Source organism: Pituophis catenifer, unplaced genomic scaffold (assembly GCF_029215685.1).
Source record: "Pituophis catenifer annectens isolate HBS135680 unplaced genomic scaffold, rPitCat1.0.hap2 SCAF_6, whole genome shotgun sequence".
NCBI lineage: Eukaryota > Metazoa > Chordata > Lepidosauria > Squamata > Colubridae > Pituophis > Pituophis catenifer.
The window spans coordinates 2,429,442-2,455,898 of record NW_027256886.1 but is presented as its reverse complement, the minus strand read 5'-3'; the positions used below and the strand labels follow the sequence as shown (position 1 = coordinate 2,455,898).

Here is a 26,457-nt window from a genome sequence, read left to right as displayed (position 1 = left end):
GAAAGGGCTCGTAACTTGGGCGTCCTCCTGGACTCACGGCTGTCTTTAGAAGAGCACTTGACGGCCGTGACCGGGAGGATTTTTCATCAGGTTCGCCTGATTCGCCAGTTGCGTCCCTTTCTAGATCGGGACTCGTTACGCACAGTCACTCATGCCCTCGTCACCTCTCGTCTGGACTATTGTAATGCTCTCTACATGGGGCTCCCCTTGAGGTGCACCTGGAGGCTTCAACTGGCGCAGAGTGCGGCCACGCGGGTGGTTATGGGAGCAACATGGAGCTCCCATGTAACACCTCTCCTGCGTGAGCTGCACTGGCTCCCGGTGGTCTTCCGGGTGCGCTTCAAGGTTCTGGTTACCACCTTTAAAGCGCTCCATGGCTTGGGACCTGGTTACTTACGGGACCGCCTACTACCATCAACAGCCTCCCACCGACCAGTACGCTCCCACAGAGAGGGGCTCCTCCAGGTGCCGTCGGCCAAACAATGTCGGCTGTCGGCCCCTAGGGGGAGAGCCTTCTCTGTGGGGGCACCGACGATCTGGAATGAGCTCCCCCCAGAGATACGGAGGATTCCGGATCTGCGCACCTTCCGCCGCGAGTTGAAGACGCTTTTATTTCATCAAGCTGGCCTCGCCTAAATCTTCTCCCTTTTAAGTGTAAATTCTAAATTTTTAATGGATTTTAAAATATGGATATTTTAAATTATGGGTATTAATTCAGCCAAATTTATTTAATTCATTTTATTTGATTTTAAATTTTGTATATCTATGTGTTTTATTTCATGGCTGTGCACCGCCCTGAGTCCTTCGGGAGTAGGGCGGTATAGAAATTCAATAATAAATAAATAAATAAATAAAATACCTTAGGTGTTACGTAAATTACCAACAGGACAATTGGGTAGACTTGTTGCCATTTGCAGAAGTGGCATATAACAATTCTGTACACAGTAGCACCAGATTCACCCCTTTTAAGGTCGCATCGGGCCAGGATTTTGTGCCCATTCCCGAGTTACCTCAAGATGATCCCCCAAATCCCTCCTTGATGGATTGGATTGAACAACTAAGGAGCACCTGGACAGTGACTCGGAAGGCATTAGATGAGGCACACCAAGCTCATAAGGCACAAGCCGATAAGAAAAGGTCCCCAGCTCACATTTATAAAGTGGGGGACAAAGTCTATTTGTCTACCAAATACTTACAAACCACCCAGAAGTCCAAAAAGCTGGGGCCTAAGTATGTAGGACCATTCCGTGTGATTAGACTGATCAATCCAGTGACAGTTGAATTGGAATTGCCAAAAACCTTGAGACGAATACATCCTGTATTTCATGTTAGTTTATTGAAACCTTAACACTCATCTCCCCTAAGGGCTGATCAAAGCACCCCTCCAATTCCTATTCTCATAGAGGGGGAGCAACATTTTGAGGTTAAGGAAATCTTGGACTCTAGAAAACACCATGGTAAAGTTCAATATCTGATTGCCTGGAAACATTTTCCTCTATCTCAGGCTGAATGGGTAAATAAACGGGATGTCCGAGCTCCCAAGAAAGTACAACAATTCTATGCCAAATATCCAGATAAAGCATAATTATTGTATATATTCTGTTTTTCTCTCTCTTCTCTCCTTTTATTTAGGACTAACGTCTCTTCTGCAAGGGGGGCCGAATGTCAGCCTCAGCTAGCCTGCTTCAGCTGCCAAAAGAAACGGGGAGGGATTAGGTATAGAGCAAAGGGGGGGAAGGGAGCAGGAGGTGGTTTTGTCTTTGTAGGAGGGGACTTCGTGGGAAACGAAACTAAATTTTCAAAAGGGGATGGCTGACCAACTGTCCGACATTCCTGATGAATGACGCTGCCAGACGTGTTGCCACCTGACCTTTGGAAGACCTTTGGATTGGCTGATGATTTATAAACATGAGGGGGGGAAGAAGCTTAGTAGATGCATTTCGCGCGTTTTGCTCACTTCCAGCTTTAACTGGGTTGTTAATCTTTTCTTATTCAGTAAAAGTACCAAATTCTTCAAAATGCTTGAATTTGGGGTTTTCTTTCCTGGATATTGAAGGAAGCATACCTGACAGGCAGAAGGTCCCGCGAAAAGAAAGAGAATGACCAAGAAATCATTCTAAAAGCCACATCAGTGATATCTTCACCCTATATCCATGATGGCGAACCTATGGCACGCGTGCCACAGGTGGCACACAAAGCCATATCTGTGGGCACACGAGCATTGCCCCAGCTCAGCTCCAGTGCGCGTGTGCGTGCCGGCCAGTTGATTTTTGGGCCTTCTGGGCCCACCAGAAGTCGGGAAACTGGCCATTTCTGACCTCTGGGGAGCCTCCAGGGTGGGGGGAGGCCGTCTTTGCCCTCCCCAGGCTCCAAAAAAGCATCTGGAGTCTTGGGAGGGTGAACAACGGGCCTTCAGGGCCCATTGGAAGTCGGGAAATGGGCTGTTTCTGGCCTCTGGAGGGCCTCCGAGGGGGTGGGGAAGGCCGTTTTCACCCTCCCCAGGCTCCAAGAAAGCCTCTGGAGCCTGGGGAGGGCAAAAAATGGGCCTAGTGGGCCCACTGATAACCTTTTTGCCGTCGCGTGGCAAAAGCAGGGGGAGCACGGGGGAGATCGCTCATGCATGCATGGGGGGTTGGGCATGGGTGGGGCATTGAATTATGGGTGTGGGCATGCATGCCCGCAACCCCCCCACACACACACACCGCTTTTGGCACATGACGGCAAAAAGGTTAGCCATCACTGCCCTATATTCATTTAAATCTAATTTACGATGACCGGCAACGAGGAACGGCACAGAGTTTAAAAGGTTTAGGATGTAAGGCGAGTCCTACTAGTGGTTCCTGATTGAGTTCTTTCACTCCTTCGGGTAGCTGCAATTTGAAGCTTCTCAGCAGGTTGGTAAACAAAAGGAAAGACTCCATTCTCGCTAAGTTTTCCGCCACACAGACACGAGCTCCTGCAAAGGAAATATTAGAAAAAAACAAGAAAGGGAAGAATTAAATTCATCCCTGAGAGAACGGTCTTGACATCGATCAAAGGCAAACATACCAAATACTAAATAAATAAATAAATAATAAATCCAAGATGGGCTTGGAGGGAGGGAGTCAAGAATTGCTTTCTGCATTTCACATTTTGGGCATCTCGGAGATTCTGTGCCAATTTCCTAAATTTCCTTTTTGTAAATTTCTTGTCTGGGCAAGTGACCCCACCGTGCAGGCTAATGACAGCTGAGTTCAGATATAGATGAAAAGGTGGAATTACAGAATATGTTCGTTTCTTGATTATAGAGTATTAAATCATTGTCGGTGGTCCTTGACTTACAATGGTTCATTTAGTGACCCGTTTGACATTACAACGGCATTGGAAAAAGTGACCTAGGACCGTTTTTCACAGATATGACAGTTGTTCATAAGCCCCTTTTTTCAGTGCCATCATAACTTTGAACGGTCACTAAATGAACTCTTGTAAGTCGAGGACTACCTGTAGTTAATATATATGAAGAGTAAACTTTATTTTTTATATTTTTTATTAGAATATTGTGGGGCCATAGTTGTCCAGGACCTTAGGTGGGCCACAGGTTGGACATGCCTGCTCTAGATCGTTATCCTGGAAGATTCAGTTTCTCCAAGAGACGGGCATTGCCAGAGATCCCATCGGCTCTAACAGAGAGGTCAGAAACTGGATTTCAAAAGAGCACCAAAGGAATCGATCCAAACCCGGTCCCAGATTTTCCTTTTCAAGACTGCAGGAGGCCCAATCAAGGATGTCCCACTCCTTTCTCCTCAATCCTCTTTCTAACCACCAGGAAAATGATTCAGAGTTTACCTGCTCCAAATGGCAGAAATCCTTCTCTCTTCATAAAATTTCCCTCTTTGTCCAAAAAATGATTTGGATTGAATTCTTCGGGACTCTCCCATTGCTTAGGATCCAGAAGAACCGAACGGAAATCTACAAAAATCAAAGTTCCCTGAAGGGAAGACAATTGACAAGGTTTGAGCCAACTCAGTTTTAGCCTTTGACTACCATTACACTCATCTGAAGCCAGGGGTCGGCAACCCGTGGCTCTGGAGTGGCATGTGGCTCTTTCATCACTCTGCTGTGGCTCCAGACAGAATCGGTAGTAGTCACTCCTTGCCTGGCCTGAGAAGATAAGGGCGACTGCAGGGGATGGAGACTCGCTCTGGTACATTTGCACTCAAGGCAGCCCTCACCTCTCACCGCTTCGGGCTCGGAGTTGTAAGCCATGTGCAGGAAGCACTACGGCAGAGAGAAGGGGACAGGGCTGATTCTCCAGCATCTCATCTCTTGCTGGGTCTCACAGGTACTTCTTCTGGCCCTAGTTAGTGCTAGGCGCACCTCGGTTGCTTGGGGAGACATGCAACCTGCTCTCTGCCCCAAGACACTGGCCCGACACAGCTGCAGTCAAAGCTGCTGCTTGTTCTGTCCCCGTACCACACACGCACCCCCACAGACGGCCCGGAGTTAATAAGCCACACGACAAAACTCTTTGAAGATAAACCTGGCAGCAACCCAGTGACTAGCTGCCAATTCAGACTTTACTCACACAAAACAAAGATTAGACTGCAAGCAAACAGGCAGAGTTTCAACAATACAAGGATTAATCCAAATACAGTCCGATAAAGCAGGCAAAGTCCAGTAACGCAGAGATCATGGATTATTTCCAGTTTTTGCTCGTCACAAACTGAACCAGCCACCACATCCACATTTATACCCTGTGGGGTGTGCTCCAGTGACTCAGCTAATCTCTGACACGCCTTCCCCTCTGCTGCACACACTTCTCCCTGCGCCCCTGCCGAGGGTCCAGCCAGCACTTATCTTCATCGTCACTGTCCACCTGTGGCTGCGGGGACGTGCTTGGCTCTGAGCCTATCTTTTGGCCTTCGGTGTCCTCCAGAGGCATTGCCAGAGAGGAGGGTCCTGGAGAGGGAGGCCTTGCCAACTCCTCTCCCTCACTCTCAGAGTCTGCATCTGTCGATAGCCCAGGCTCAGGCAACGGAGCCACAACACTGCTCTTGCTGCGTCTGTGGCCTGCCTGCTGCTCTTGCAGCACCTTGTGCAGCACAGAGAAATTTCGTGCACTTCACAATGGGGGAGGTGGGGTCTCCTCCTCCTCCTCCTCCTGGAGACCCTTACGACATGGAGCCACAATGCGACACTGCCCCACTCACCCCTGATAACAGCAGTGGAGATGGAGAGAGACAGAGAGAGAACAAGAGAGACACAGAGAGAGAGATACAGGGAGACAGAGACACATACAGAGAGAAAGAGAGACAGACAGACACACAGAGACAGAGAGACACAGAGAGAGAAGAGAGAAGAGAGACAGAGAGACAGAAAGACACAGAAAGAAAGAGAGAGACAGAGAAGTGAACAATATTTTTACAGAACTATATATACGTTGAGGCTTTTGAGGCAAGCGGCCGGGAGGCAATTTCATAAATGGAACACACTATAGTTTTTTTATACATAACATAAAGGTAAAAAATGATATATTCAGTGTTATCTTCATTTTAGATGTCAAAAGAGTTTTGTGGCTCCCAGTGTTTTCTTTTCTGTGTGAAATGGGTCCAAATGGCTCTTTGAGTGTTAAAGGTTGCAGACCCCTGTCTTAGGCGACAACTCAACATTGCTTCTCTAAATTTGGTGGGGCTAGTTCCTTCTCAATGGTCATCAGAACAACTACACCAAGGTTAGAATATTTCCCCTAAAGGAAAAATAGGAAAAAAATCGTAAGGGAGGCATAAACCAGCAACAATCGCCCTGCTGCCAAGCAGAAACTGAGGAGGTCAATTTTTACAAATGCAGATTTGGTAATCCATTCTAGACAGGATACTTCAAAACTCCTTGCAGCAAAATTTGACAGTTAACAAAGACAGAATGGTAGGATTAGAACAAGCAGCCCCTCCTCACCCAAGATCCAACACAGGACCAAAGCCATTAGCCTCATAGGAATTGCCCAACACCCTTTCAGAACACAATCAGTCTCCAGCCTCCATTTTATTTCCAGTGCCTTTCTCCCAGCGTGGAACTGGACCTGGATATTTCTTCCAACAGATACTTCTTCATGAAGACAATCAATCAATCAATCAGAATAGTGACCTTGGAGGTCTTCTGGTCCGGTCCCCTGCTCAAGCAGGAGACCCTATACCCGTGATGGCGAACCTATGGCAGGCGTGCCAGAAGTGGCATGCAGAGCCTTTTCTCTGGACACGTGAGCCATCGGCCATTGCTCTTCCGGGTTCCAGCGCGCCGGCTAGCTGGTCTTCACGTACACGGAAGCACCGAAACCGGAAGAATAGCTGCATGCGCATGTGGGGAAGATGATCTTCCGGTTTCCCGTGTTCGCATGTGCACTGGGTACCTGGTCTTTGCATGCGCATGTGCACCAAAAACCGTAAAACCAGGTGTTCAGTGCGCATGCACGTGCCAGAAAGCAGAATATTATCTTCCCGGCGCGTGCATGTGCACCAGGCTTCTGCTCTTCCAGTTTCCAGCACGCACGCACCCTCCCGTTTCAGCATTCGGTGCCAACAAGGTTCGCCAACACTGCCCTATACCTGTTGTGGCCTGTTAGCAGCCTGTGCAGATTGTAGCTGATTCTGACAGCGAGGAGGCTAGTGTGGTGCTGCACCAGCAGCCTGTGCAGCTGGCTGTCAGCCTCCGACTTTCTGCTTTGGCTGCCATAAGAAACGGGGGAGGGAAGAGCGGAGGGGGGGGAAACAAGCTGTTGGATTGAAGAAATGAAACCTAAGCACCGAAGTGGCTATCGGGTCAACCGTCATCACGTTCCTGATTGATGACGATGCCAGACGTGTGTCCACCTGACCTCTGGGAGACCTTTGGATTGGGTGATTGATGATGAACAGTGAGAGGGGATGCTTTCTATATGCAACTTTCGCGCCTATTGCTTTAGTTTCAGCTTTCCTTGATTGTGTTCATTTCATTTTCCAGTAAAAGTACATTACTCTATAAAATATGGAGTTTGGCTCATTCTCTCCTGGACTTTGAAGAAAGCAAGCCTGACATTAAGCTGAAACACACTTCAGTCATCCCGGAAAACCACCGAGGGGATTGTGATCCAGACCATGTCAGATCAGGGAACTGAGGAAACGCAAATGGGAACATCGGGGTCAGCAATGCCTCCATTTCAAACAGAGGAAGAAACTGCCGAATGGTTGAGAAGACTCCGATTCCCAGAGGAGACTGAGGAAACCAGATGGTCGAAAGGAGTAGGAAGGCTGCTGGACTGGGGAGGGACCCCCCCAGGGTGTAACCAGCTCCAGACCACGTAAGTGGGAGGCAGTGTGGCTGCAGGAAGAAAAGGAGAAACCCATGCTGGCACAGGCAGCGCAACTCCTCCGTGATGTTGAAGAAAGCTGGAAAAACCGTGAGTTTTATGGGTTCCCTGTGGAGAAGGGGGGAGACGGCCCCAGAGGGAAGTCAGAAGGAACAGCTTGTGGGGGAGAAGCTGAGGAAGCTGAGGAAAGAACATCTCAGACTTCGGAGGCTCGAATGAGGGATGCAACAGGTCAGGGACCCCCAGCCTTGCAGGCTCCTCCCCGCAGACGTAAAAAACCAAAAATTCCCCCCCTAACCGGGAAATATGATGGGAATCCAAAGACCTTGGGTTATTTTTTGACTCAAGTATGGAACCACATGCAAGATTGGGGGGAAGACTATTTGTCAGATGCTGCTCGAGTGAGATGCGTCACGAGCGTATTAGAGGGAGCCGCAGCTGAATGGATGGTGGTCCTCCACAATAATGACTCCCCTTTGCTAAGAAACTATAACCAATTCATGGGAGCTCTTAGGAGGCGTTTTGAAGACCACCTTGCTGAACGGAAAGCAAGACTTAGAATGAAAAGCATCCAGCAAGGTCAGAGATCAGTGGCAGAATACACCCAAGAATTCCGCGAGCTGGCACCCTACATGACAGGGTGGTCAGAAGCGGCTCTCCTGAAGAGTTTCAAAGATGGGCTGAATGAAGAGATATACAAGGATTGTAGAGGCCGGGGGGTTCCCGAAGATTTGCAGAGTTGGTATATAGCAGCTGAGGATGTGGAGATTGAGCTGGCCAGAAGCCGACTCAGAGGGGGGCGTGCTGGAGACCCGTCATCCTCCTTTTACCATAAGGGAGCACCTAAAATGGCCGAAAGGAAGGCGGAATTTAAACCAAAGTCAAAGCCTTTCACCTGTTTCAAATGTGGGAAGGAAGGACATCGGGCTACCAAATGTTTCTCCAAACCAGTACCTAAGACCACCGGTTTGGGGCCCAGGAAGGCCGACAAAACACCTGCAAAAACCTGCGGCACTGCCCTGAAAGGAGAAGTCGTTGAGTTCACTCGCCGAAACGAGGGTGAGTTGGGAACTCCGACCACCGACGACAGCGGGACGGACTCCGACTCCGATGATCTGGTGAGTCACACCGAGGACCTCATGCTCATCCCCATAGAAATAGGGGTGCCATCCACAGGGACACAAGCGCAGATATTAGCCCTACTAGACTCTGGGTGCACCAGGCGCATAATCAGCCCGAAAGTGGTGATTAATTGGAAAACCGGGATCTTGCGTATTCGCACCAGAAAACCGAGATTAGAGAGGGAACCCCCTCCTAGAAGATAGGTCAGGACCCGAAACTGTGGAAATGGCAGTAGGCCACATTGAAGGAGAGGAGAAGATTCCAAAAGAATATTGGGATCTCCGTGAAGTTTTTAGTGAAAAGGCCTCGGATGTACTGCCCACCCACAGGGCTACGGACTGTACCATTGAAATACTCCCCGGTGTGAAACTTCCTAAGCCAAAAATCTACCCCATGACCCCTCGAGAATTAGGGGAATTGTGAAACTTTATTGATAAAAATATAGAACGGGGGTTTATTAAACCTGCCAAAACAAAAGTGGCGGCACCGGTGTTTTTCCGAGAAAAGAAGGATGGTTCCTTTCGCTTGGTAGTTGATTATAGGAACCTAAATGCAATTTGTGTAGAGAACGTTTACCCCCTACCACTCATAAAGGACATGCTATCTCACTTAGGAAAGGGAAAAATCTTCACCAAACTTGACTTACGGGAAGCTTACTACTGAGTGAGAATTAAAAAGGGAGATGAGTGGAAAACAGCATTTAGCTGTCCACTTGGATGTTTCCAGTTTAAAGTACTCCCATTTGGACTACAGGGAGCCCCTGCGGTGTTCATGCAATTGATTAACGAAGTACTGCATGAGCACCTGTTTAAGGGAGTTCTGGTCTACTTGGACGACATTCTTATTTACTCAGAGAACATGGACGATCATGTAAAATTAGTGCGAACGGTTCTGAAAAAACTCTGGGCTGCTGAACTATATGCCAAACTTTCTAAGTGTGAGTTTCATCAAAGTAAAATTGACTATCTTGGATATCGCATATCACATGAGGGGATAGAGATGGACCCTGGGAAGGTTCGGGCCGTATTAGAATGGGCCGCCCCACGCACCCGCAAACAGTTACAAAGTTTCCTGGGGTTTGCGAATTTTTATAGACAGTTTATCCCCTCATTTGCCAAAATAGCGCTGCCTATAACAAATCTTCTCAAAACTAAGGGTGAGGCAAAACCAAGGCCCTCATGACCTCTTGAATGGACTATGGACTGTCAAGCAGCTTTCGAAAAATTGAAACGACTGTTTGCTGCTGAGCCGGTCCTCAAACATCCAGACATGGAAGAGCCTTTTGTAGTACAAGCAGACGCGAGCGACGTGGCTGTGGGAGCAGTACTTTTGCAAAAGAACACAGAAGGGGAATTACAACCCTGTGCTTACACGTCCCGTAAATTATCAGAAACCGAGAGGAGATGGGCCATATGGGAAAAGGAAGCTTTTACGGTGCGATGGGCATTGTTAATGTGGAGACAATTTCTGGAAGGAGCAAAGCACCCGTTTGAAGTTTGGACTGATCACAAAAATCTGGAGGCGTTGAAAACACCACGTAAACTGTCACCTAAGCAAGCTCGTTGGGCCCAGCATTTCAACCGTTTTAATTTTACCCTACGCTACATTCCTGGTGGAAAGAATTTCATGGCAGATGCTCTCTCCAGAATGCCTCAATACAACAGTACCAAAAAAGAAGTGGTTCAACCCATCATCCCTTCCACACAACTGGCAGCGCCCGTGACTACCAGAGCTCAGGCGAGGGCCGATCCAGCTTTTTCGGACGACCTACTACAGAAATTACAAGAAGCCTTAAAAACTGACTAATGGTTTAAAACCCATTCAAATGAATGCACTCTTCGTGATGGTCTAGCTTGGATTGGGGCTAAATTGTATGTTCCCGAGATTTAAGACTAACAGTATTACAATACACTCATGATGCCAAGGCAGCCAGACACTTTGGATTTGTTAAAACTCTACATTTTGTTAAAAGACAGTTTTGGTGGCCTGCCCTCAAAAAGGACATAGAAGCATACGTGGCTAGTTGTCCGGTGTGTGCCTCGGCTAAAAGACCTCCGGGGAAGCCACCTGGGTTGCTGCAGAGTGTGGCAAGACCGGATGCCCCTTGGAAGGAAATATCCATGGATTTTATTGTGGACTTACCAGAAAGTGAAGGGTGCACAGTCATTTGGGCAGTAACGGATTTGTTTTCCAAACAAGTAAATTTCATCCCCATTTTCCAGTAAAAGTACATTACTCTATAAAATATGGAGTTTGGCTCCTTCTTTCCTGGACTTTGAAGGAAGCAAGCCTTACATTGGCACTCGAGTCAGACAATGAGGAGGCTGGAGAAGATGTGGTGTCAGAGGCGGGGATTCAGCCAGGGCCTTCAGAACCTCCAGAAGCTCCCTTAAGTGAAGAGGACGAAGAGGAGGAGCTTCTTCTCGATGCACGGGCACGCAGAGCTGCCAAAAGGCAGGAGTGGCTCCTCAGGAGGAGGTCTCCTCGAGAGTAAGGCTTGGGGCTAATTGGCCACTCCCTTAGCTTATTTAAGGAGGAATGCCAACTGAAGCAACCCCTTGCTCAAGCAGGAGACCCTATACCATTTCAGACAAGTGGCTCTCCAGTCTTTTCTGAAAAGCCTCCAGTGATGGAGCACCCACAATTTTTGAAGGCAAGCAGTTCCACTGGTTAATTGAGAAGAATGCATGTGTGATTACGTATATACGTAAATTATAAAGTTCCTCGTTTCTTAGATTTTTTTGCGTGTGTGAAAGGGAGTGAGCCTCTAAGACCCTGCATAATACAAGAAGTTGCTCTAAGGATTTATGTCATAAAGTGGGAATGTTTGATGCTCGTTTCATTTGATGGAACGAAGTCCGCTTGATCCTGAAGGCCAGATATGGAATAATGGATGGAAACTGATCCAGGAGAGATTCAACCTAGAAATAAGGAGAATTTTTTTCTGACGGTGAGAACGATCAACCCATGGATCAGAAGTTGCCGTCAGAAGTTGTGGGAGCTTCTTCACTGGAGGCTTTCAAGAAGAGACTGGACTGCCATCTGTCAGAAATGGTATTGAGTGAGGTGGGAGGGTTGGACTAGATGACCAACAAGGTCCCTTCCAACTCCGTTATTCTGTTATCTGTTCTCTTACCTTTGGAATAGAAAGGCCGCAGACGTTTACATTGTTCACTGTTCTCCTGGGAGTACCAATTAAAACGTATTTTGAACGCAGAATTTCATGAAGCACAGCCTGAGTGTAAGGCAATTTCCACCGGTCTTCATAACAAATGGAGTCAGAGGAACCCAAAACAGTTTCCATTTCTCTGTAGACTTTATCTGGGTGAAATATTAGGAAAAGGTAAATAAACCACAGTATTGTAGAGGGTGATAGGGGAGATCCTTTACGACTGCATAATGTCACTGTGCATGACCTTCTGAAATAGTACCGAAAAAACAAGGCGCATAAGATCCTCACTCCCATCACTTCACCAAGATCTTCAGAAAAATGGAAGGGGAGTCCTGGAATTGGGAACTTCCTTGACAGATATTACGTTGCATCCTTCAAGGTGAGTCTGGGCACAGGGGACATTCATCTCTATGATGGTTTACATGTAGTCCTTGACTTACGACCACAATTGAGCCCAAAATTTCTGTTGTTAAGTGAGACATTTGTTAATGGAGTTTTGCCCCATTTTACGACCTTTCTTGTTAAGTGAATCGCTGTAGTTGATAAGTTAGTAACCCGGTTGTTAAGTGAATCTGGCTTCCCCATTGACTTTGCTTGCCAGAATGTGATCACATGACTTTGGGACACAGCAACAGTCGTAAATATGCGCACGAGCGAACCGGTAGCAAAGGTATGTGAAACCCACCAATGGTTGCAACTGAAAAACGGTCTTAAGTCACTTTTTTCAGTGCTGTTGTAACTTTGAATGGTCACTAAATGAACCGTTGTAAGTCGAGGACTACCTGTATTCAGTCTCATTTCCCAGATTAGCCAGAACTACCCTTTTTCTTACCTTGGATATCTGGATATGTCACCATGAGCAAAAGAGCCCATTGCAGAAAGCTTCCTGTGCTTTCTGTCCCAGCAACAAAAAATTCCATAATGCAAACAGCCATGTTTTCATGATCAAAGGTTGAGTTGGGATCGCTCTGTTTCTAACAAAAGGAGAGATTTTAGTTAGAATTATTTATTACTTTGGTGCCTTGGAGTCAGTCTTGACTTTTGGTCAGGGGTGGGTTCTAAATTTTTTTACTACCGATTCTCTGGGCATCGCTTATTTTGTGGGTGTGGCTTGATGGTCATGTGATAATTCTTTAGGATTTAGCAGAGGTACTGGTCTACCAGGCTTTTAACTACTTGCAGAGCTGTACCGGTCTACCCATTTATTTTTTCAGGCATTGGTCTACTCATGTATTTTTGCAGGCACTGGCCTACCCATTTATTTTTGCAGACACCGGTCTACTCATTTGGACAGGATACTGGGGCAGCTGAACGCGACCACATGTTTATTGGACCCGTGTCCCTCCTGATTGGTGCTGGCCTCTCAGGAGGTTACGCGAGGCTGGCTCCAGGGGATTATCAATGCTTCCTTGAGTGAGGGTGTCTTGCCACCCGCCTTGAAAGAGGCAGTGGTGAGGCCCCTCCTCAAAAATCCGGCTCTGGATCCGGCTGTTTTGGCTAACTATCGTCTGGTCTCCAACCTTCCCTTCTTGGCGAAGGTTGTTGAGAGTGTGGTGGCACAACAGCTTCCTGGGTACCTGGATGAAGCAATCTATCTGGATCCACTCCAGTCCGGCTTCAGGCCTGGGCACAGCACGGAAATGGCATTGGTCGCGTTGGTGGATGATCTCTGGAGGGCTCGGGATAGTGGTTGCTCCTCTATCCTGGTCTTGTTAGATCTTTCAGCGGCTTTTGATACCATCGACCATGGTATCCTGCTGTGCCGGTTGGAGGGGTTGGGAGTGGGAGGCACCGTTTTGCGGTGGTTCTCCTCCTATCTCTCTGACCAGTCACAGTCGGTGTTGGCAGGGGGGCAGAGGTCGACTCCAAGGTGCCTCGTTTGTGGGGTACTGCAGGGGTCGGTCCTCTCTCCCCTTCTGTTCAACATTTATGTGAAACCGCTGGGCGAGATCATCTGTGGCTTTGGGGTGGAGTTCCATCAGTACACTGATGATACTCAGCTGTACATCTCCACCCCAGACCATCCCAACAATGCCCTTGAAGTGATGTCCCAGTGCCTGGAGGCCATGCGGACCTGGATGGGGAGTAACAGGCTTCGACTCAACCCTTCCAAGACCGAGTGGCTGTGGCTTCCGGCGTCCCGATATAGCCAGCTGGTGCCATCACTGGCTATTGGGGGCAAGTTATTGGCCCCCACAGATAGGGCTCGCAACTTGGGTGTCCTCCTGGATGCACGGCTGTCTTTAGAAGAGCATATGACAGCCGTGGCCAGGGGGGCTTTTTATCAGGTCTGCCTGATTTGCCAGTTGCGTCCCTTTCTGGATAGGGACTCCTTACGCACAGTCACTCAGGTGCTCGTCACTTCCCGCCTGGACTACTGCAAAGCTCTCTACATGGGGCTCCCCTTGAGGAGCACCCGGCGGCTCCAACTGGTGCAGATGAGGCCGTGCAGGGGATTATGGGAGCGAGGGGGCGCTCCCATGTGACACCTCTCCTGCGTGAGCTGCATTGGCTTCCAGTGGTCTTCCAGGTGCGCTTCAAGGTGTTGGTCACCACCTTTAAAGCGCTCCATGGCATGGGACCTGGGTATTTGCGGGACCGCCTTCTGCCACCGATAGTCTCCCACCGACCAGTACGCTCCCACAGAGAGGGACTCCTCAGGGTGCCATCAGCCAGGCAATGTCGGCTGACAACCCCCAGGGGGAGGGCCTTCTCTGTGGCAGCTCCCACCCTCTGGAACGATTTGCCCCCGGAGATACGAAGGATATTGGATCTCCGGGTTTTTCACCATGCCCTAAAAACTTTTCTTTTCCTTCAAGCAGGGCTGGCGTGAAACCTCCCCCCCACTTTTTTAGTCTTTTTTAGCTTTTAAATTGTCAAATGGGTTTTAGTTTTCAATGTTTTAAATTCTTGGGCCACAATTATATAATTCTTTTAATAATTTTAAATTTTGTATTGATATGTGTTTTAGTTCTGGCTGTGCACCGCCCTGAGTCCACTAGGAGAAGGGCGGGATATAAATTGAATAAATAAAATAAAAATAAATAAAATTTGCTTTTGGAGGAAGTAATAGAATGTGTTGCAATTCTCTGGAACGTTCCATTCTCAAACAGAATGTGTATCCCTATTTAACATATACATGCCACACTGAAGATTGTCTGATCATTGTGCTATTCTCATGACATGATATTAAACAGTCACTTTTCTGTGTTTTGAATACTAAACCCCTTATAGAACTGAGATCCAAAATGGGACTAATATAAGGAGTAGTTGTTAAGTGGGGGTGTTGGAATATACAGTGCTCATGTATTTTGTGCAACAACTTCAGCCGTGATGGCGAACCTGTGGCACGCATGGCAGAGGTGGCACACAAAGCCCTCTCAGTCGGCACGCATGCCGTCGCCAGCTGCTCTTCCAGGTTCCGTTGCATGCATTCGCACTGGCCAGCTGGTTTTCATGCATGCGCGTGCCAGAATCCGAAAGAGACCAGCTAACCAGCACGCGACGGAACCTGGAAGAGAGCAGCTGGTTGGCGCACACCTGTGTGATGTAACCCGGAAGTGCAGCTGGCTGCCGCGCGCATGCGCACCGGCCAACTACTCTCTTCCAGGTTCCGGCGCTCTGGCGTGCGTGTGCTCCAGTTTCGGCACTCAATGCCAAAAAGGTTAACCGTTACTGAACTACAGCAATATTAATTAGAGACAATAGATGGCAGTGCTTATAAATTTATAGCTCCATCTATGGTATACTAGTCTATGTGTTTTCTCTGAATAAAGTTTCCTGCTTCCTTGTTGCAGTTAAGCAGAAAAGCACATGGGGAGTGTGCATTATCTGTTCTGAAGGGCTATATACAGAATTTCTAACAGCTTCTTATCTTTTAATTAATTTACAAGAAGCCAAGAGACGTAAATTCTAATGATAGTATTAAAGTTAATTGAACTTAAAAGGTGTGTCTGTGTGCATAAACAAACAAACAAACAAACATACATACAAGCAGGCAGTTTTTAACACAGGCTAAGAACTTGAATAGCTCTGAATAGCCCATGTTCTCAAAGGCTCAAAAAATCCTCTTGACATATCTGTGGATCCCAGCAGGCATGATTAAAATTCCCAGAAGATCCTTACCTTTTCTATCTGGAGAAGATAAAGATCCAGGAAATCCTCTGGCTGACGCAGGGCCAAATCTTGGCTGTGTTTCTCTGACTCTTCCTTTACAATTGACATCCCTATCTGGACAGATGCTTGTATCTTCTGATGAGGCCCTGGGAGATGTTTCACTAGCCATGGAAACAATTCATAGAACTACAAGAGAAGTAAAAACAAAATCCTATCAGCTCCCTGATGAGTTAGGTAATGCAGGTAGTCCTCGAATTACAACAGTTCATTTAGTGACCATTCAAAGCTAGAATGTCACTGAAAAAAGTGGCATGATCGTTTTCCACACGTACAACCATTGCAGCATCGCCCATGGTCTCGTGATCAAAATTCAGACGCTTGGCAACTGACTCATACTTACGACGGTTGCAGTATCCCGGAGTCATGTGATCCCCTTTTGCGACCTTCCGACAAGCAAAGTTAATGCTTGGGGAAGCCAGATTCACTTAATAACCGTGTTACCAACTTAACAACTGCAGCGACTCACTTAACAACTTTGGCAAGAAAGGCAGCAACATGGGTCAAAATTCGCTTAACAACTGTTTCACTTAGCAACAGAAATTTTGGACTCAATGGTGGTTGTAAGTCAAGGGCTTGTATGACGGCTTCCAGACTTGGGCTGCATAACAAAGACAACTACTAGAGGACAGCAAAACATTCTTTTTTTTTAATTATTTTATCTTACACATCCAACAAACATTAAATCTATAGCGGTCTACATCCCAACGCGAAAAGGAAATAAACTTGTCCCATTACATATATAGGGTAACGTACAAAAGTCTATTACATATACCAATTGACATGCTTATCCAATATCTCTATTTATAGCTCGATCTGACATCCAATTATACCATTGACTCCAAGATATATAGTAATCTATGTCCCCCCCGTCCTTTCAGTAACATAGTAAGCCGATCTGATTCCGCACAATTCATTATTTTCTGAATTACTACTTGTTCGGGTGGGCTAACATCCATCTCCCAGTATTGAGCCCATGCCAATCTTGCAGCTGTTATTATATGCAGCAGCAAGTACCATGCCGTTCTATTAACATTTTCGGGTCTTATCCCTAATAAAAATACCTCAGGACGCAATTGTATATGCTGCCCCAACATTTCATTGAGCCACTTCAGACTATTCTTCCAAAATTTCATTGCCTCCCAGCACGTCCACCATTGGTGGAAATATGTGCCTTCTTTAACGCCACATTTCCAACAGACTGAGGGTGTTCCAGGGAACATTTTTGCGAGTCTGGCCAGCGGTAAATGCCATCGGTATGCCATTTTATATATATTTTCTTTATATCCTATTGACCGGGTTAATTTCATATTCTTAGTCCAAATTTTGCTCCACCTCTCAGGCTCTATTGAATAACCTAGATTCTTCTCCCAGGCATGAACCGAATTCTTCGCACCTTTCTCACCTACCTCCATAGCCATAAAGAATTTATAACATTTAGATAACACCTTTTCATCCACCCCCAATCCAAAATCTGCACCTCTCGGCTAATCCCAAGTCTCTGTCTATCTCTCATATACTTACTACTAATTTGCATGTACGTCTACCAGTCTAGTTCACTCCTTGTTCCTGAAGTAACAATTTAGTTTTTAACTTCCCATTCGTATCTAATATTTCTTTGTAAATCAATTTTTTCTCTGGATTATACAGACTCTGATAGATCACAGCTTCCACAGGTGAAACCCAGAGTGGTACCTTATTATAATATGTTTTCCTAATTTCCATCCAACTCTCAATCAGGACTCCTCGCACATGATGTTTCGTAAAATATGCTGGCGGTTTGCCCCTCTCCCACCATAGGTGGGCATGCCACCCCTGTTGGAGATCATGACCTTCGATTGCTAACAGACGTCTCCTTTGTAGTGTAATCCACTCACGGATCCAAACCAAAACCGCCGAGTTATAGTAATACTTCCAATTTGGGACCCCCAACCCGCCTTGTACTTTCGGTTTCTGCATCGTTTTCAACTTAATTCAAGGCTTCTTGCCCTGACAAATAAATCTATTTATAGCCCTGTCCAGGTTCCTAAAAAAGGTTTTATCTAGTCTAACTGGGGCTGTTTGAAAGAGAAATACCCTTCTGGGCACTACGTGGGTCTTAATTAAGGCTATCCGTCCCGTTAATGACAATTGTATCTTGCCCCATTTCTCCAAATCTGTATCTAGTTGCTCAGTTAATTTTAGACAGTTATCTGCCTTTATTGAGGAGCATCTATCAGACAGCCAAATCCCTAAATATTTGACTTTACAAACTACCTGGAGGCCCAAAGTGTTTTGTAATTCTAATTTTTGTATTTCCATCATGTTTTTAACTATAATATTTGTTTTTTTCCTATTTATTTGTAATCCAGCCACCCCACCAAATTTCTGTATTATGTCAATAAATCGCCCTCCAGAAGTTAATGGCTCTTCCAGAAAAAAGACCAGGTCAGCAAAACGTCAAAACATTCTTGTAGTGGTCCTAATTTTTTAATCCAGTACTGCATTGGATATTGAATGGTATAAGTAACAAAAGAACATTTCTGGGAAGGCAAGGCATTTTGAAAGTAATGTCACACTAACTCCTGTTGTAGTTACATCTACGTCTTATTAGTCTAACTCCGGTGATTTAGAAGTAGACTGCAGTACTGCAGGCTCCTTCTGTTGACTGCTGGCTGCCTGCAATATGGCAGTTCAAATCTCACCAGGCTCAAGGTTGACTCAGCCTTCCGTCCTTTCTGAGGTGGGTAAAATGAGGATCCAGATTGTTGGGGGCAATAGGCTGACTCTGTGAACCACTTAGGGAGGGCTGTAAAGCACTGTGAAACGGTATATAAGTCTAAGTGCTATTGCTATAACAGGATTACCCCACCACCATTAGAATAGCAAAGGACACAAATCTCACTACATTGCACAACCCCCTAGGAGCATTTCAGACATTGCACAACCCCCTAGCACCTCTCAGAACCCTATAAAAATCCATGTACTCATCAAACCAATTTATCAGCTGTCCCAGAACTACATGCTGTTGTTGGTTTTGCTCATCAATAAAAGAGACCTCCTTTCCTTGCGGCCAGACTCCATTTTATTTCCAGCGCCTTTCTCCTGGCTTGGAACCAGACTGGATTTTTCTTCCAACACTCCCTTCTGAAACTCTGCTTTATGTCTTGTTAGAACTGTTTCTTTGTTTGTTAGATTTCTGGAAGCAGGTGAGGAAAGCTTCGTGAGTTGATGCTGCTCTTTCTATGCTCTTTTCTTCCAGGAGTGTAAGTGGACATCCATAGCAGTCCCTCCTCTCATTTTTCTCACCATCCATCCATCCATCCGTCCATCCATCCAATCAACCAACCAACTAATCAACCATCCATCCATGCATCCATCCATCCATCCATCCACCTAACCATCCAACCATCCAACCATCCATTCATCTCTCCCTCCCTCCCTCCCTCTATCCATCCATCCAAACAACCAAAAAAAACGAGCAACTAACCACCCTCCCACCCATCCAAACAACCAAATAACCAAACAACCAAACAACTAACCACCCACCCACCCACCCACCCACCCATCCATCAATCCATCCACCCATCCAACCACCCACCCATCCATCCATCCATCCATCCATCCAAACAACCAACAACCAGAGGTGGACCTCAAATCTTCCAGTTGAACTTCCATACAGTATCAGAAGGTGAATTTCAACTTGCTCTCCTTGAGGTTCAATGCCTTAAGTTCCTATCACATTTGCCCAGTCACAAAACAGAACATTTCCTATGTGGTTTCTAAATATTCTTTTACTATATCAAATGTTCAGTGGAAAGAAGGAGAGGCCTCTGAAAAGCTGTTCCAAATCTCTGGCTGACACGTTAAGTGACCTACGACCGTGAACTCTCCTTACATTACAGATGAAAAATAACCAATTCATAAAATAAACAATTTAATTGTTTAGGAACAATTTAACTTTGGAAGGCAATGTGGAGCTAACATTGGGCATTTTGCTCCAAGAGCAGATGATAGTATTAGCTTTAAAACTGGAATTAGTTCGTGTATCTGCGTAAATTAAAACTTTGGTCTATTTGCCTAGATGTAAGACCACTTTCGTACAGTGGTCTTCGGAATACTAATAAGAGACTTAGAAAGTTCTAAGGGACTCAATAAGAAACTGATTACTCACCAATAAGAAAGTGGAACCTCCAAATTTGCTATAATTATTAACGTATTCTAATATCATCTGGAACTTTGCGTCTTCAGGGGGTAACCGGAATCCAAAACTCAAAAGGCAAATCATATTACAGATTGAATTATTGATGGATGGTAAAGGATCAATTGGCTGCTCTGTAAATGAAATTATACATTATCATGTTAACAACACGCCAGCTTGGAGGAGCAAGACCTCATGATGAACTGAGAGAGAGAGTTAGAAATAGGATTTAATTGTTAAGGGATGGGAATAAAGCTGGTTCTTTTTGTGAGTTTGGGGCTTGGTATCACAGTACTGATTCGAACTGCTGAACTGTCGACCTTTTGACCGACAAGCTCAGCGTCTTAGCCACTGAGCCACCATGTCCCATTTTCGACATAGTTCAAATCCCTAGTGCCGCGTAACGGGGTGAGCTCCCGTTTACTTGTCCCAGCTTCTGTCAATCTAGCAGTTCGAAAGCAGGTAAAAAATGCAAGTAGAAAAATAGGGACCACTTTTGGTGGGAACGTTCCATGCGCCTTTGGCATTTAGTCATGCCGACCACGTGACTACAGCAATGTCTTCAGACAGCACTGGCTCTTCGGCTTTGAAACGGAGATGAGCACCGCCCCCTAGAGACAGGAATGACTAGCACATATGTGCGAGGGGAACCTTTACCTTTATCACAATACTGGCCAAATGAGGTTGTTGAGATTTGTCCTATTTGGGGAGGGTTTGCAGGTTTGGATGGGGAGGAACTATTTCCAACTCAATCACATCAAGTCTGACTGGCTGCGGATGTTAGGGCCACTTAGATCTAGAGATACACTGTCTTTACCTTGGGTGGAGTAGCACTTCCCTGGGCAAGAATAGGGTGTAAATGGGGGCTCTTCCTGGACATCCAGGACACCCAAGGAACAGGTAGCAACTGTCTCCTGAAAGGTCATTGCAAAGCTTCAACTGGTGTTCTGGTTGCAACTTTTCTTAGAACAGGAGGTCCTTCTAATAGTCATCTATACTCTAGTCATCTCACACCTTGATTACTGCAAGTTATTCTATATGGGGCTGTCCTTGAACCCCACCCAGAAGCTTCAGTTGGTCCACAATTTAGCTACACAGTCAGTTATGGACATACCTCGGTACCCCCATAAACACCTCTGTTGGCAAACTGAACTATCCATTTGCTTCCAGGTATGATTCAGGGTGCTGGATATAACCTTTAAAGCAGGGGTGAAATGATTCCAGTTCGGACCGGATCACCTGATCCAGTAGCGATGGCGGCGGGTGGTTTGAAGAACCGGTAGCAAAAATCCCTGTGCCCCACCCCCCTATGCTCAGCTGAGTCGCACGATCATCAGAGGCTTTTTTTTTTTTTTACTTTTAAAAGCATTTTTTCTACAACCTCTTCCGACGACAAAATGCTTTTTTAAAAAAGCCTCTGATGATCGCGTGACTCAGCTGGGATCCTCAGAGGCTTTTCAAAGCATATTTTTCTGCAACTTCTTGGCTGAAGAGGTGGTAAAAAAAATGTTTTGAAAAGTCTCTGACGATCCCAGCTGAGTTGCCTGATCGGCAGAGAGGCTTTTCAAAGCATTAGAAAAAATGCTTTGAAAAGTTAAAAAAAAAAAAATGTTGGCCATGCCCACCCAGTCACATTACCCCCCCAAGCCACGCCCACAGAACCGGTAGTAACAAATTTTAGATTTCACCCCGCTATAAAGCCTTACATGGCATAGGGATTGGTTGGGTGAGGGAATGCATACCTCCTGGGTTTGTCTGCCAAGCCACTTCTATCCAGCAGGTTGGCATTGGGTTTTTGTGTTAAGCAGCACCATCTACCAGGACCCTGGAAATGTTCCTTCTTTGCACCTGCCTTTTAGAATGAGGTTCCCCGTAAAATCTGGGTAGGTCCTGTTCTTTTGGTGTTCCAGAAGGCTTTCAAGATCTATCCAGCTCTGGACTAAGTTGGTTGGAATTCTTTACTGAATGACCAAGACATGATTTGTTGATGTGAGCTGGATTCATGTTTCATATTTTTAGTGTGATTACAATTTTGCCGTTTTATTTCACTTTGTGAGCTACCCAAAGCTGATATGGGGACGGGTGATGCCTACCATTGAATGAATCAATGAATGAATTTAGCATTGGAAAACACAAAAAAACAGAAAAACGGAGTCATGCAATTTCTCCCCAATCTCCCATATCCTCAAAGTATTCCTACCCTTTGCACGTGCAAAAGTCTCCACCAACTGATGTGCCACCTCTTCTAGTTTACTCTCCATGGCTGTCTTCCCCAGTCCCAACATGCGTAGAGCATTTATGGTAAAACGCCTCTGCTCTTTCCAGTTGTGTCCATTTGAAAATGAAATGCCTGAGGAATCAATGCGAGATTCACATTTTAAAAAAGGCCCATAAGCATGACTTACAAGTTCCACAAATAATTGCAGCATGCGAGGCAGCTGGATGGCTATCCGAAGCTTCTTGCAACCTTTTTGTTCTAACTTTCCCTTGAACTCTTTCCCACATTCACTTGTACGCCTTGTCTGCTCTTTCCCAAAAAGGGTCTAGGACTGTGATGGCGAACCTATGGCACACGTGCCACAGGTGGCACGCATAGCCATTTCAGTGGGCACGCCAGCTCAGTTCTGGCACACATGCTGGCCAGCTGATTTTCGGGCCTTCTGGGCCCACCAGAAGTAGGGAAACAGGCTGTTTCCTGTCTCTGGAGGGCCTGGGAGGGAGGAGGCCCTTTTTTCTTTCTCACCTGGCTCCAGATCCTCTCTATGCACCTGGAGAGGCAGAAAACAGCCTTCCCCACCCGCTCGGAGGCCCTCCAGAGGCTCGAAACGGCCTGTTTCCCAACTTCCGGTTGGACAGGAAGTAATGTTTTTTGCTGTCCCCAGCCTCCAGAGACCCCTAGAGAGGCCTACCGGGCCATCGCGTGCTAGAAGTGGGAGGGGGGAGAGGGAGTTGCATGCACATGCGTGGGGTGGGGCGCATAGAATTATGGGTGTGGCCATGCAAATCTCCCCCGCTCCCCCCTCCTGGCATGCGATGGCAAAAAGGTTAGCTATCACTGATCTAGGACAACTCGCCATGACCAACTCGCTATGGGACAACTTGCCATGGCCAACTGATCGTGGGCAGAGGTGGGTTTCAGCAGGTTCTGACCAGTTCTGGAAAACCGGTAGCTGAAATTTTGAGTAGTTCAGAGAACCGGTAGTAAAAATTCTGACTGGCCCCGCCCCCATCTATTCTCCGCCTCCCGAGTCCCAGTTGTTCGGGAAGAAATGGGGATTTTGCAGTATCCTTCCCCCGGAGTGGGGTGGGAATGGAGATTTTACAGTATCCTTCCCCTACCACGCCCACCAAGCCACGCCCATCAAGCCATGCCACGCCCCCAAGCCACACCCACAGAACCAGTAGTAAAAATTTTTGAAACCCACCACTGATCACGGGACAAGTGTTACATTAATATCAAAGAAATGGTGGAATAGAATCATTAAAGAAAGGATGCCAAAGGAGGGACAAAGTGAAATGCAAATGACAAAAATTAAAATATTTTTTAAATTATTTTAAATCAGGGGTGTCAAACTCAAGGCCTCTGGGCTGGATCTGGCCCGTGGGGTGCTTAGATCTGGCCCATGGGGTCACCCTGGAAACAGCAAAGGACCAGCCCACCGTGCCTCTGCGAGCAAAAATAGAACTCAGGAGGGCTGTGGGAGGTCCATTTTCACTGGCAGTGGGTTGCGGGAGGCTGTTGCAGCCAAAAACGGAGCTCAGGAGCCCATCTTTGCTGGCAGAGTTCTTGGGCCACCACAGGTGCCCCCGACACAGGTGACTTTGAGCTGGCTCCACCCACCCTGACCATACCTACCACACACCCCTGAGGTCAAACACAACCCTGATGTGGCTCTCAATGAAATCAAGTTTGACACCCCTGTTTTAAACCATTAAATTGAATTGTTGAATTCTCCCGCAGCAAGTTGGCTGTAGCGAGTTTTGGGCCTTTCTAGGATCATGGGGAGGGCGAAAATGGCCTTCCCCAACTCTGGAACTCGGCAGACAGACTGTTTCTGGGGGAGGCCGTTTTTGCCCTCCCTAGGCTCCAAGAAAGACTTTGGAACCTGGGGAGAGTGAAAAACGGGCCTTCCGTTCCCACCGGAAGTCAGTAAACTGGCCGTTTCTGGTCTCTGGAGGGCCTCCGGAGGCCGGAAATGGTCTGTTTGTGAGTTCCAGAGTTGGGGAAGGCCGTTTTTGCTCTCCCCAGGCTCCTAGAAAAACTCTGGAGCCTGGGGAGGGAAAAAAAAAGGCCTATCGTGCCTACCGTGCCATCACGTGCCAAAAGCAGGGGGAGCATGGGCTGGCGGGGCATATAGAATTATGGGTGTGGGCACACGCATGCAACCCCCCTGGCTCCCCATGCTTTTGGCACACGATGGCACGGTAGGCCTGTTTTTTTCCCTCCCCAGGCTCCAGAGGATTTCTAGGAGCCTGGGGAGAGCAAAAACGGCCTTCCTCAACTCTGGAACTCGCGAACACTTCCTTGAGCCTCACCATGCTTGAAGTTAATATGGGGAACAAATAATATTCTTCTTGTCTTACGTTTCTTCAGTGAAATGACGATAAAATACCTTGGTCTTCAGAAGAACTTACCTTTACCTTTACATATTTTTAAAAGAAAAGATGAAAGGGGTCGATCAGCAAAATCTTGTGAACAGTTGATCAGGCTTTCCTTCACTGCATGAAATCCAGAAATTACTACCACAGGTTGATGCCACAACCACACAGTGTAAATGTCTCCATATTGCTTGCTCAGCTGCCATTTGGGACAGAAAAAAGAGAAAACAGTTGGGACTTTACAGCAGGCAGATGAACCTTCATCACCTTTATATGACAGGAACTAGAATTAGTATCCCATTTCCCATGTGACCCCCACCCTCACCCCCCACCCCATCTATTTCTGGAGCTGGTCTGGCCTAACCTCCCTTTTTAATTGTTTTTAAATTGGTTTTATAATTGGGGTGTTTTAAATCTGACCAATGTATTTAATGTATTTTAAAGGGTTTTTAATGTTTGTATTATGTATATTTTACTTTCTGGCTGTTCCCCGCCCTGAGTCCTTCAGGAGTAGGGCGGTATATAAATTTAATTATAAATAAATAAATAAATAAATAAATAAATAAAAATGGCAAGGAATCGTTCCATAGAAATTGGAATTTCCTTTCCGACCAGTTCCCGTCTCTATTTTCCGAAATCATTTGGGTCCTGGATTGCATAAAAGAGAAACACCCATGAGCCGCAGGTAAGCATGGCACTGGCATTACTTCAAACATAATAAATATTCAAACGTTTCTAAGGTATGCAACAAAGCAATAGGTTTTCAGGCACTGCGTGCCAAAACTAGTTCTTGTCCTCATTAAGCAAATAAGTTCTCATGCTTAGCTTCTGTAGCTTAGTGATTCTTGAAGAAGACTCAGTCACCCATCCTCTGGCCATTTCCCGTTTGGCTATTGCAACACAATCTACATGGTGCTACTGTTTTGAAAATATCTGATGCAGAATGGGGCTGTGTGGGCAATCTTAGAAGCCCAAAGAACAGTGCATATAATACAGGGGTGAAATGCTACCAGTTTGGACCGGTTCGGGAGAACTGGTAGCAGAGATTGGGACTGGTTTGCCGAACCAGTAGCATTCTCTGGCTGGCCACGCCTCTGAACCAGTCCGCGGCCTGCAGTCCTGCCATGATTCCCTGCCTTCCACACAGCCTTCCCGGCATCTCTGTGGCCATCTTGCAAAGGCAGGCAAGCGGAAAGCCATGTGGAAGGCAGGCAAGTATGGCAAGACTGTGGGGAAGGGAGCTGCGGGGAAGGGAGCCTGCCATGCTTGCCTGCTTTCCACGCTGCCTTCCCAGCGGTCTCCCACCCCCGCTTGCCTTCCGAGGTCCATCCCAGCCAGGTAGCCCTTCATCTTCCTGAAGAGCAGGTCGCCACACTTGTAGTCACGCAGCCGGCCGGAGCAGAACATGGTGCGGGCGGAGAGGCATATGCAACTCCTGCCGAGGCCACCCTGGTCAAGCAATCACCGCACCTCCGCAGCAACAGGCTCACCGGGGTTGCCTTGCCTGCCTTTGCCGCCTCCATTCACTGCACATGGAAGGGGCCGCCGCCTCTCGCCATCCTCCCTCCCCGCCTGACTGCAGACATCCGCCTGCCCGAAGCAACCTCTCGAAGCATCCCCACCGCCAACCACCGGGAGCAACCCACCACTGCTCTAACCACTGTGCCACCGTGGCTTAGATAGATAGATGGATAGAAAGAAGATAGACAGACTGACAAATACCTTAGTGAAAGCATCCTCGGAAAGCTTGGTCCCAATCCGCCAGAGTCCACCAATGAGAGGAAGAGGAAGAGGGCCAGGAGGATAATTTCTGCTGGACCAGAGCAGTTTTAGAAAATCCAGGATCAGAAATCCCACCAGCACAGTAGTGAGAACTTCCCAGATCTCGGCCAT

General features: G+C 46.9%; 1 protein-coding gene across 1 annotated transcript; it reads right to left on the bottom strand.

Moving 5' to 3' along the window:
• Positions 1-2,396: 2,396 nt before the first annotated feature.
• On the bottom strand, positions 2,397-26,457 carry LOC139318439 (cytochrome P450 2J2-like). The gene is made up of 9 exons (XM_070945884.1): positions 26,287-26,457; positions 24,601-24,763; positions 22,166-22,315; positions 19,939-20,099; positions 15,738-15,914; positions 12,445-12,586; positions 11,577-11,761; positions 3,826-3,967; positions 2,397-2,956 (listed from the first exon to the last, which is right to left on the bottom strand). Exons 1-9 carry the CDS (start codon positions 26,455-26,457, stop codon positions 2,766-2,768), a joined length of 1,482 nt encoding a protein of 493 aa, XP_070801985.1. The 3' UTR covers positions 2,397-2,765.